This window comes from Osmia bicornis, chromosome 13 (genome assembly GCF_907164935.1).
Source record: "Osmia bicornis bicornis chromosome 13, iOsmBic2.1, whole genome shotgun sequence".
Lineage (NCBI taxonomy): Eukaryota > Metazoa > Arthropoda > Insecta > Hymenoptera > Megachilidae > Osmia > Osmia bicornis.
This window is the reverse complement of record NC_060228.1, coordinates 110940-124021: the sequence shown is the minus strand read 5'-3', so window position 1 is coordinate 124021 and position 13082 is coordinate 110940. Positions and strand designations below refer to the sequence as shown.

Below are 13082 nucleotides of genomic sequence, written 5' to 3'. Positions count from 1 at the left end.
CTAACGATTTTTTTGCAAAAACGTAATGCTTGATTTACATTTTTCACCGATTACCGCGAGACGGATGGACCAGTCGGATCGAAAATTTTGCATCTTGTAGAGTATATCTTCTAATTGGTCCTGCAAAAAAATTGTTGTATTTTTTCATTCCTAACGACTTTTATCGCAAAATACGTAATACTTCATTTATATCTTCCGGCGTTTATGCTGCAGGGAATGTACCGATAGCGATGAAACCTTTCCCACGATATAGGTCCGCCACCGAAGAAAAATACATAGCCCGTATACGAATGACGGTCATTCTCGCAGCTTCCCCAATCGGCATCGGTATATCCCTTTAAAATTCCGTTGTTTGATTGGTATGTTTAGCAATAATTATCCGTTCCGCTAAAAAAACCTTAAAACTTTCTTGGCTGCTTCCCAGTGCTCCTTATCATAACATTTATAGAACTGACCTAATCCTGGATCCATCAGAATCCTCACGGGATTTGCTTCTGTCATGTTAAACCTCTGTAATAACTCCTTAATGTATCCTTTTTTGGTCAATGTGACTTTTCCCTCTTATATGGAAAATTCTATTCTTAGACAATAGTTAACGATACCCAAATCCTTTACTGAAAAGCACTTTGATAAGTGACTTTTCAATTGTTTTATTTTACTTAAATCTTTGGCAACGATCAAAATATCATCAACATAAACTACAACCAAGAAAGGGGCTTCCCCTTGTGTTATGTATGAGAATAATCACTGCATTGCTTATCACTATAATATATTTCGCCTTTGGTACATTCGCAATAATCGCAACCGGAAGGCGGGATCCGAATGCGCTCACGCTGGCATACCGATTCACTCGAGCACGAATTACAAACGCGGTGTAACACCCCCCTTTCTTAAATGATGTAACTGCTTAAAATGGGTGCGCTTGTGAATAATATTAGTGCGTTACGTACATTCCGTATCTATCTGGTATGGCTCTCGCTCTACTTGACCTGCGGGGTGGTTCTACGGTTTGACGATGTCTTGTCAGATGTGCTGCTGCCTCGGGTGTTTCGTTGTTTGTACTTTCCGTGCTGTTTGAGTAGTCGATATATTTCTTTAGCTTTCGTGTTGTGACATTCGGTGCGAAGGGGTATTTTCTCCAATCAATCGCATCTGGTTAACGTGACGTTTCCAAATTCGTCCATCGTCCAATTTGATAGTATAGTGTAATTTCCCTACGCGTTCTGAAATTCTACCAAAAACCCATTTATCACCTATAGAATAGTTTCGGCAGCTCACCCTCTCTCCTGTTTTGAAATGCTTCGTTTTCTTATCATAACTATTTAATTTGTTTTCGTTTACACAGGGTCGCAATAAGTCTAACTTACATCTTATTTTCCTATTAAATAGTAGTTCTGCAGGTGAGATTCCTGTTGTACAATGTGGTGCAATTGTATATTGCATTAATATTCGTTGCAATGCTATTTCTATGTTAGTTCTTCGCGTATCTGTACTGCGTAAGGTTTTCTTTAATGTTTGTACAAAACGTAATGTGTCTGGGTTATATGGAGCTGTTAGTTTGTGATTAATTCCGTTTTCTTTTAGAAATTGTTGGAACTCGTTTGATATGAAGGTACGACCGTTATCTGAAACTATTTGTACTGGTAACCCGAATCTTGAAAACGTTTCGCGGCATTTTTCTATGGTGCTTTTCGCTGTAATATCATTTACAATATAAACCTCGGGCCATTTCGAGTACGCATCTACTATTATTAAAATGTTATAACCTTTAAACGGTCCCGCGAAATCGATATATATTCGTTCATACGGAAATGTCGCCGGTTCCCAAGTATGTTTGATTTTTGGTGGGTTGTTCTTATTCGCATTGCAATCGGCGCAATTTTGTACAATCTTTTTAATATCTTCCTCCAAGCCAGCCCACCATACATGACCGCGTGCTAACATTTTCATCTTGACTATTCCGAAATGTTCTCTAGGTAATTCTGATATCTTCGCTTGTAACGCTTTCGGTATCACTATTTTATGGCCACGCAAAATAATGCCTTGTTGCACGCTGTATTCGAATTCGTCGCTACCACGTCTAGGGGCGTTCCCAAGACGTCTGCCTGTTTCTAATGCGTGTAGTATTTTACTTAAATGTGGTTCTCGCTTGGTTTCTAGCGCTAATTCTTTGAATGTGATTGGCATCGATTGAATTGTTTCAATTTGGTATACATCAATTACATCGTACGTAGTAAGGTTTTCATTTGTGATTGGTAATCTCGATAAACAATCTGCATTGCTATGTAGTTTGGTATTTCTGTACTTGATGGAATAATCGAAGCCTCGTAAAAACAACACGTAATGCTGCATCCGCATTGCGCTGTATGCCGGTAATTGTTTAGAAGGAGCGAATATGTGTACTAATGGCTTATGGTCCGTGTAAAGCGTGAATTTATTTCCGTAAAGATACTGATGGAATTTCTTGATGCCGAAAATGACGCTATATGCTTCTTTGTCAATTTGAGCGTACTTTTTCTGAATATCTGTTAGTGTACTCGATGCGTATTGTATTGCCCTTTCACTTCCATCAGGGTATGCATGAGATAGTACTGCACCCACTCCGTACGGGCTTGCATCCGTAGTTAAGATTAGTGGCAATTTGGGGTCGTAGTGCGCGAGTACCTCGTCGCTCTGGAAAGCTGCTTTTGCCTTCACGAAAGCTTGTTCGCATTCGTTCGACCAATTGAATTTTGTACCTTTATGCAATAATCTACTCAATGGGTACAATATCGGGCTAAGGTTTTTAATAAATCTACCGTAATAGTTAATAAGTCCTATAAACGTTCGAACTTCCGAGATATTTTTAGGTCTTGGCATAAGTTCTATTGCTTCCATCTTTTTTTTTGTCTTTATGTATACCGTGTTTACCGATAACGTATCCGCAATATTCTATTTGATTCGCGAAGAAATCGCTTTTCTCTGCATTTATCTTAATATTACGTTCGTTTAATTTTTTAAATACTAGTTCTAATCGTTGTAGGTATTCTGTATCGCTAGTACCAGTTACTTTAATATCGTCTAAAAACACTGTAAGTCCCGGTATTTCGCGTAGAGTATTTTCTATTTCGCATTGCCAAATTGCTGGAGCTGATGCGACTCCGTACATTAATCGCGTTGGCTTGTACAGTGCAAGATGCGTATTTAAAGTAAGTAAGGTTTGATCTTCCTTTTGTACTTCTAATTATAAGTAAGCCTGTCGTAAATCTATTTTGAAAACGTGGTACCCCCGGCCATAGACGCGAAGAGTTCGTCTACTGTAGGTAATGGATGTTCATCCATTATCACATTTGGATTCAACATAACGCTATAATCCCCACAAATTGTTACTTGCCCGTTTTTCTTTAGTACTGGACCTATGGGGGTAGCCCATTCTGATGCATTGGGTTTTACCAAAACCCCGCATGCCACCAATCTTTCCAATTCTTTTTCTACTAACTGTACGAGCTTGAAAGGTACCGAACGGTGTCTCGCAAAAATTGGTTTAGCTTCCGGTTTTAATACTAACTTCGCTTGTTTACCGTTGATGCAAGTATCATCTAGTTCAGTTATTTCTTTATATTTTCGGAAAAGTGTATTTAATTGATCGTTCCTCCCGGTGGTTACAGAGTTTATCGAGTTATCATTCAGTGTAATTTTTTGTAATTCCTGTACGTTTAGTAATTGATGCAACCATTCTCTACCTAACAATGGTGTCCTATTTACATTTGTAAGATATATATTTAATTTACATTGCCTATTTCCATGTTTAACTTGTACTGTAATGTAACCTTCCGCTCTTAAAGTATTTTCGCAAATCGTAATTAATTTAAGCTTTGTTGGGTGTATGGTTGAATTTGGAAATACTTCGCGTATATGTTCTCGACTCGCTAGTGTGACCGCCAGGCCACTATCTACTTTAAATTCCAACATTTTGCCATTTACTTGGAGTTTGGTCATGAATTTACCTCGATATTGCGACTGTTCAGCTTGTAAAGCTTCGCCATACGCTCTATGGACTAGCATTTCTTCTACTTGAAGGGCTTGACCTTTATTTTTAAAGCAGACTGCTTGGAGGTGTCCTCGTCCACCGCAAGCAGCACATCTGGCGTTGCGATTTAACGTACATTTATTGGCAAAATGCCCTTTTCCACATCTGTAACAAGTAATATTTTTAGGATTTTGCGAGGTAGTGTTAGCGCGATGTACATAATTATGTGGTAGTAGTGGGTCTATGCCGGTTCTAATTCACTTGCGTCAGCATTTTTTTTGCTGACTCAGCATAAATTTGACACCCTCAGCAGAAATATGATACCCCCCACCACCACCCCTACCCCCCTCCCCGCCTTGAACTGAAATTTGACACCTTCGGGGGTGGGGGTGGGGGTAGGGTGTATCATATTTCTGCTGAGGGTGTCAAATTTCTGCTGAGTCAGAAAAAAAAGGCTGACGTAAGTGAATTAGAACCGGCCTAGCACCCTTTTGACCTTGAACTATTTTTGGCGTCACATATAACACTCCATGACCTTGAACTGAAATTTAACACCTACGAGATCCCCACCCCGTGTCCTTGAGATAAAGTCTATTTTTGGCATCACCCATAACACCCCACCTCACCCCCATGACCTTGAACTGAAATTTGGCACCTATGAGCCCCCCACCCCATGACCATGAATAGCACCCCACCCGAATTTTTTCTACGTCTTGGAAATGAGGTGTTTGTTGACGCTGCAAATCTGATGCTGCAATATTGAACTGTAATTAAACACCGTCATCAATGACATCCCCATAACCTTCAACTATTTTTGCAGTTTTCATGTTGACGCAGTAAATCTGACACTGCAATTCATGTATGTGTGGGTGCTATCATCATTAGCACAGATTGAACCTTTTTCTCTATGTATAAGATCGAAACTTTAATAAAAATGGGAGAAAATCGGCGATGTGTGTCATATGTAGTTGGATAATCAAAAGTGCATGAATACTTAATGCGTTTGTGAAAAAGAGTGTGTCATATGTAGTTTGATAATCAGAAGTGGATGAATACTTAACGCGTTTGTGAAAAAAAGAAATGGAGACCACGTTACTGCGAGAACTCGAACGCATTGCCGAATTATTGGCGCAACGGGTAATAAACATTAATACTGAAGATGAGCGTTGTGAATTTGATGCAATGTGACCAATCCATTGAATTGATAGACGATCGATTACAAATGGGGGGCGATTTATCAGTCGAAGGACGGCGAGATATGGAAGCACACAAAGAAAGAATCGGTGCCTTGCGTAGGACATTGCATCGTAACAATGATAATCCTAGTGGTCAAAAGGCAATATTACTGAACGAACTTGCATGTATAGAACAACTTTTACCCCGACGTATTGAGGCCATAAGTAGTAACGACGACCGAGGCGCATGTCTGACGCAATGCAATCAATGCATTGATTTAATGATAGAACGATTGCAACTCGAAAAGGACTTATCAACTGGTTTGAAAAATAGTTTAACAGCCAGGATAGCGAGATTTAAATCGTTAAGAGCAGAGTTACACGGATCTGTAAAAATAGGTGAAGGTCAAGGGAGAACAGATGCTGAATCACACGCATCATCATCATCTCTTATCTGGGAGGACGTAGAATCAGCTTTCCATAACCGGATAACTACAGGAATTATAATCAACACCGAGCATATTGACCCACGAAACTTTTTGGAAGATGCTAGAAAAATAGTATTCCAACGTCTAGCGGAAGTTTTCCAAAATCATTCATGCATAAAAGTGAATACGGTATTCTATGGGGAGTTTACCGTTAATAATAAAAGCGATGTGAAAAATTTGATTGCGAAAAATAAGCAATTATTTTCTACATCGAACTTGAACGATTGGTATGACAAATACGTTATGAACTCAACCTTAACACTGCTGGAAGAATTTCAGGAACGGGACAGCGGTTGGGCGTTATCGAAAATTCTGCATTTGATGTTAAATATCAATAAATGCAATCCGATGCACGCTGGTTGTTACACCGACATACCAAAAACAATTAAGGACAAAAGAGCGGTAGTAAATGTGGCAGTTCCCGATGATACATGATTTGTCAGATCGATAGTTGCAGCATTATATCCCGTCCATGTGAATGCACATCGACCATCATCATATCCCAACTACAACACCGTTTTAAATTTGGAGAGCATTGCATTTCCAGTAACGCTTAATCAAATATCAAAATTTGAGCGTCAAAACGATGTTTCGATAAACGTTTATTTCTGGGACTTGAATATGAAAGAGGGGGTTCCGCTCCAACTTACCACCAACAAAAGATTTCGTCACGTTAACCTGCCGATGCTTGAAACCCCCAACCATAATGTGTATCACTTTGCATGGATTAAAAGTCTGTCCCAGCTTGTTTCACGCCAGCTCAGTAAAAACGAACATAAAACTTATATTTGTGACAGGTATGTATCACAACATTAAGATATATTTCAGTGTATACGTTTTTTCTTTTGTACTAATGCAGCTACTTTGTTTATATGCAGATGTCTTCACTACTTTTGTGCGGAAGAAAAGGTATTGAAACATTCGAAGGATTGCGCGAAGATGAACGACTGTGCAATCATTCTACCGTCAAATGAGGATAATTTAATAAAGTTTGATAATTTTTGTCACCGTGAACGTCATCCATTCATCGTTTACGCCGATTTCGAATGCTTGTTTAAAAAGGTTAACGGCAGCATCAATCAAGGACACTGCAATGCATACCAGCAGCACGAAGCATACAGTGTGGGATATTATTTTCACTGTTCGTACAACGCATCGGTGTGCGAGTATCGCACGTATCGGGATCCTGAGTGTGCTGCATGGTTGGTGAATCAACTTGAGAACATTGCAAGAAAAATTGCGCCATTATTTAATACGATTGTGCCCATGACAAATTTGACGGGTGATGAAAGAGAAAATTATATGAATGCAACGCATTGTTATATTTGCGAAAAACCGTTCGACATCGACGACACAAAAGTTCGAGATCATTGCCATTTCACTGGTCGTTACCGAGGACCTGCTCATCAGGGATGTGATTTAAATTATAAAAATAAACGTTTTATACCGATAGTGTTTCATAACTTATCGGGATACGATGCACATTTTGTAGTAAAAGAATTATTATTGTTATTATTATTATGTCAGGTTGAGGCTAGCCGGGCCTTGGGGACCATTGTACCCGGGCCGCTAGGCAGCCTCCTTACTGGCTGTACCTTGGCAGCTGGGCTTCTGTTGCAAATTTCAGAAGCACCGGCACCAGGCCAGCCGAAATGCTTGATGATGAGGGTTCCAGGGTCCCCAGGATTAATCCTCTTAGGGCCCTCAGTTCCCTGCATCTGAGAAGTGCGTGGAGAGGTGTTTCGTCCTTCTCCTCACACCTCGGGCATATCGACTCCTCTATGAGTCCCATGCGCGCGAGGTGTTTCCTCGTGTACCAGTGTCCTGTCACTAGGCCCACGAGCATGCGCAGTTGCGCCCTGTCCAGGTGAATTAGGGTGTCACCCAGCTTTTGTGACGGTCCCTTAAGTAGGGCCCTCGTGTGTCTCATGCCGTTAGCGTTGTGCCAGAGCCTGGTGAATTCCTGGTTTAACCAGTCTTTAGCCAGGCCTTTCAACGCATAGGTTGAGACACCAATGGGGTACTCATGGCATGGCTGGGAGCTTGTCGCCCCCAGTCGTGCCAGTTCGTTAGCCCTCTCGTTGCCTGGGATACCAGCGTGACCTGGTACCCATAACAGCTTAACTCTGTTGTTCAGCTCCCTGACTAGCTTCGACCCAATTTCCACTTTGTGGAGGGCTCTGAGTGCGGCCAAGCTATCACTGCATATGTAAATGTGTTTGCCTGAGTGGGCCCTTTCCAGATTGTATTTGGCGCAGGCCTAGATGGTAAAACATTTATGCTTGGAAGACCGTAACGTGGTGGCCCAGCTTGTGGGTCATTTCGACGCTTGGGCTCTCCCCCGCTACCCTGACTCCGGTGCCAGATCCGGTCTTGGAGCCGTCTGTGAACCAGACCAGCCCCCCGGAGTCAGGATGCCGTTAGGGTCTTCCAGCCATTTCTCCTTTTCTGGTATGATTAAGTCGTATTCCCGTCTGAAGAAGTACTCCGTCTTGCAGCAGTCTCCACCGTGGGTCAGAACTAATTCCGATCCCGGATCCCTGAGGATCTCGGTGTGCCCGCCGCTCGCCGGGGAACATCCTTCAGCTTGATGGTGGCGGATGGCCGCTCTCCAAGCCGTTGCCATCACTGCTAGATGGGGTGGCTTGATGTCAAGCAGCGCACCCATTGCCATGGTAGGCGTAGTGGGGAGCGCACCTGTTATCCCCAGCAACGCTATTCGGTATATTCTTTCTATAGCTCTTCTGTGTGCTCCCCTCTTCATGGAGGTCCACCACACAATCGAGGCATACGTTATGATAGGTTCAAGGATGGCCTGGTATATCCACCTGACCACTCTTGGTTTGAGTCCCCATGTGTGGCCAAACATTCTACGGCAGGCCCAGTAGGTGCTAATTGCTTTCCGGGTCTGCCTATTCACATGGTTCTTCCAGGTGAGTTTTTTGTCTAGTATTACACCTAGATATTTAACCTCATCTGTGAGTTGTAGTTGCGTCCCAAAAAGGTGAGGAGCCTTAAAATAAATGCGTCGTCTCCTTGTGAATAGGACCAACTCCGTTTTGCTCGGGTTTACCGAGAGCGAGTGTGATCAACACCAAGATTCCACGAGTGTGATAGCCTTTTGCAACCTCCTCGCTAAATCCAGCGGGTGTCTGCCTCTGACCATGATCGTACGGTCATCGGCGTAACCCTAAACCTCGAAGCCTTCTATGGTGAGTATACGTATGAGTTCATCAACCACAAGGGTCCACAGCAGGGGGGACAGGACTCCTCCCTGCGGGCAGCCCCTCGCGACTTCAGCCCTCACCGTTTCCTCTCCCAGGCTTGCTGTGACTGTTCTGTTCGTCAGCATATTGTGGATCCATCTTACGACGGGTTCTTAATGTTGTATCTCATCACAGCTTCCTATATAGCATCATGAGGGGTGTTGTCAAACGCCCCCTCGATGTCGAGGAAGATGCATAGTGCTGATTCACCGTTCGACAATGCTTCTTCGATTGAACCTACCAGGTTGTGAAGTGCCGTCTCGGTGGATTTGCCGTTTTGATAGGCGTGTTGAGAGGGGTGCAGCGGTTTGCTGGTCAGTACCACGTCTCTGATGTACCTATCAACCAACCTTTCCAACGTTTTAAGCAGGAAAGAGGTGAGGCTGATGGGTCTGTACGACTTAGCAAGGTCATAGTTGTCCCTCCTTGGTTTCGGGATGAACACTACCTTGGAGTATCTCCAGGCTTTGGGTAGATAGCCCTTCGCTGGGCAGGATTTGAAGATCTGGCCCAGGCGCCTGTACAGGTCCCCTCCACCCTGCTGGGAAGATCCCGTCAGTGCCTGGGCTCTTGAATCTTGTAACGGGGTCGGTCGGTTCGGTGCGCACGGCGTTGCGCACCGCGGTCGGTTTCCCCCGCGCCAGGGTTCGCAAGGGAACAGGCCGGTAAATAACGAGGCAGTTTTAGGTAGAAAAATATATATGTTTATTCATAAAAAAAAAGGAACTGCTACTGATGACTACTTTACATCGGCGGTGGCTAACCTCGCCGAGCTGGTGGTCGGGCGGTGCTCTCCGGCCTCGGATACTAAAATCATAAGATAGGCTGGTGGTTAGACGAGTGGAGCCGCTTTCCTTAAGACTAGTGTACAGATCTTACATACTACGGTCGGAACCCGGTCCGTCACAAAAGTTACGCGGATCTTAAACCTACCGCTCTTAATGCTACTGCGGTCGCTACCGCCTTACAGCTAACGAATACGCACTGTAACCGATCGATTAGGCCATCGATACGTCACATAGTGTAGGGGTCCGTAGGGCCGGCCCCACTATCATGTCACGGTACGAATCGCGCAAGCGTAAAATTCCCCTTCGCTGCCTAGAGCACCGAGCGAGGTGCCTGCCGATCCGCGGAACGGGCACTTGTCGTCGAGACTCAAATGCGATCACACGCATTTTCACCTACCGCAGAATTGTCCAGATTCACGCACTCACCGCAAGCGAATCGACAGCTACGAGTATCGTGCTCTGATCTCGCTTTCGAGATTGCTTCCGCGCCCATGAGCAACCTGTATCAGTCCCTCTAATCAACCGAATTCTGAGGAATTCGCGAGAAAAGAGACCTTGACAACGCAGGCCATGCGACGTGTGAAGGAGTCGGTGCCCGCGTTCAAATAGATAGTTCTAAATAGAAAAAGAACTCGACGGCAGGTCTCTACGCGTCGTTCAAGCGTTGTGTGAGCGTGTATATGTGAGAAGTAAGTACGTTGCGCTCCGCGTTCAAATCATGTGTTCATTGTGCGTCCGATCCCAAGGACGACCGCGCCGTTAGATGTTTTCACACCGCGCGCCGTATTTGACGATCACGGGCGAGGGAATTACGTCCCGATGTACGCGACCTTAGTCGTATGAAGAAGTAGAATAAAATTATTGTTCAATTTTCCTCTCTAGCAATCTGAGCGTTTCCTTCTTATCGCTTTCCCCTTCTCTCTCCTACGATAACGTGCTCCTGAGAAAAGAGCACGGTTACAGCACGCTGGTGTACGCGGAGCGCGGGCGCAAGCGGAGCGCGAACGCGAACAAATCAGCGAAAGCGACGAGGCACTATCGAGCGCCGAGAAAGTCGGGAAAAGGGAAAGACCCGATTGGGCCGACGGTATTTTATTGAATCGCGCTGCGGTGTTTCGCGCTGCGGTGGAGTTGTTGCCCGTTTGCCTCACGCGGCTCGTATTCTCGTACGCCGAGGTAGAACCGAGCAGCGAACGAGACGACGACCAATCCTGGCCAGCCTGGGAAGCGCCACGAAGCTGGACGGAATCGGCTGCCAAAGGCAGAATACGGTGCCGTGTAGGCTAGCGTTCGGAATCCTCGCGGAAGCACCAGCAGAGATTATGAACGCGCACTAGCTTGGTCACCCCGGGTCAACCACGGGACTGACGAGGCTAGGCGCCTACGGCCGCTGGACCTATAGGAGCTGCCAGGTCGTAGCGTAGTGCAATGCTACGGCCCGTTGGCCAGAGATCTCTTCGCCAGGAAACCCATGGCGTCGAGAGCTCTGGTGCTCCGGTCCGGATCTCCTAGGAGGTCCCCTCGGGGCCGAAGCCCCGAGGCAACTCATCGATCATCGCATCGATCGGTCCTACTTATAGTCTAGTCGCACGGGAGTGGGGATGCCGCCGTGGTGGGGCCCGCGATGCGCGACGCCGATCCGCGGCTGTCGTCGCAATCTTTTGAAGGAGTTGATGGCCCACCTCACCCTGTCCGTGTTTATCACCTTCTCAGCTATTCCCCAGTCTACTGGAGCAGGGTCGGTGCGCGCGGTATCGCTACGGCGCCGCTCCCGATCCTCTGCTACTGAGCCTGGGAAATGTGTTTGAATAAGGTGTTCTAGTGTTTCTCTGTGGTTGTTCGTCAGACTTCCATTTGGGAGTCTGAGGCGATCCAACCTTGGTGAGGGGCCTATCGTGAAGACCTTCCTTAACCTGGCAACTACAGGCAGTGCCTCGGTTTCTTTGCAGAAGGACTTCCAGGCCGTCCTCTTACTGGTTCTTATTAAGTTTTTGTAAGCTTGCTGGGACTTTTTGTAGTTGTCCAAAGCTAGCTCCGTTTTGGCTTTCATGGCTTTATTCAGTAGTTTGCGGGTGTCCTTCCTGGCTTGTTCCAATTTCTTGTTCCACCAGGGGACCCTTTTGCTACTGTTTCTGATTCTGGCCGGGCAGGCAGCCTCGTAGGCTTGAGTAATGGCGGAGCTCAGTTGCTCAATTTCGCCTACGGTCCTGGGACGCTGACAGTTCTCCTTCAGCCTCCCCTCCAGGCCCTCTCTATAGAGTTCCCAGTTGGTGGCCTTTGGGTTCCTGTAAGCCTCACCAGTGCCGCCCTCCCTGTCGCCTATTAGTTTGAAAGTGATCAGGCGGTGGTCCGAGAGCGTGCTCTCGTCCCTTACCTGCCAGTATTTAATGACCTGTATCACCTTGGCGGAGCCCAGGGTCAGATCAATCACCTCCTGTCTGCGGGAGGTAACAAAGGTGGGGGGGGGGGAGCCTATGTTAAGGATCTCCAAGCCCGTGGTGGCGAGGTACTCCAGCAGTGCTGTGCCTCTGCCGTTGGTATTTGTGCTGCCCCATACGGTGTGGTGCGAGTTGGCATCGCAACCAATCACCAGGTGCAGACCGTTGTCAGCACAATGAGCTATCAGGGCCCTGAGTTCCCTCGTAGGTGGAGGTTCCTCAGAGTCGTACGGCAGGTACGCCGAGCATACCACCAGCTCTGACGTGTTCCCACCGAGGTTAAGTTTGACCTTAACCACTGAAAGGTCAGCTGTACAGAATTCGTTGAGTTTCAGGGCCGCTATCTCCTTCTTGACGTAGATGCAGGCCCTGGGCCTTGTGGATATGGCGTCGTAGTAGAGTGAGCCGCACCCTGTGTTTAGCCCTCCTACGCGTTCCTTGTAGATCCAAGGTTCTTGTATGAGGGCTATATCTGTCTGCCCCATTGTTAGGCGGCACAGGAGAATATCCGTTGCCGCCTTGCAATGTTGCAGGTTGATCTGCGAGAACCTGGTACCATCTGGCACCTTGTTGGTGTCAGATTTGGTCCGGTCTCGCTTAGTCGACGTAGGTGGAGTTGGTTCCTCGCCGGGGCCCATTCCACCTACTTGTGAGGGGGGCCCCTTCCGGGGCCTATCCCTCTTTTTCCCCTGGTACCGGTCTTCAGGGTGTGTGTTAGGGTGCGCTGATGCCCCTTCTGCACACCTAGAAGCCCGGCCCTTTTAGTAGCCTCCGCCGTGGTCGGCCTTCCCCTTGACAGTCCTGTCTTGGGGATGCTCCCACTGTGCGGAGGCTGCGAGTCGGCGACTTTCGGTCCTTGCGAGGGTCCGGCGGCCGCCAACTGTGTGTTGTCTCGGGGTGGGGCAGGTGGGATGGCAT

The 13082-nt window shown here is 46.3% G+C and overlaps 1 protein-coding gene across 1 annotated transcript; it reads right to left on the bottom strand.

Annotated features, from left to right (window-relative positions):
- Window positions 1-9077: 9077 nt before the first annotated feature.
- LOC123988411 lies at window positions 9078-12802 on the bottom strand. Its single transcript, XM_046288431.1, has 2 exons — window positions 11414-12802; window positions 9078-9476 (listed from the first exon to the last, which is right to left on the bottom strand). Exons 1-2 carry the CDS (start codon window positions 12800-12802, stop codon window positions 9078-9080), a joined length of 1788 nt encoding a protein of 595 aa, XP_046144387.1.
- Between the last annotated feature and the right edge of the window lie 280 nt (window positions 12803-13082).

Excerpts from the sequence above, each read along its gene's own strand:
- LOC123988411 (XM_046288431.1), bottom strand. The coding sequence starts at position 12,802 with ATGGGCCCCGGCGAGGAACCAACTCCACCTACGTCGACTAAGCGAGAC. Across the intron at positions 9,477-11,413 it reads AGGTGATAAACACGGACAGG|GGTGGAGGGGACCTGTACAG; the intron begins GTGAGGTGGGCC and ends TCTTCCCAGCAG.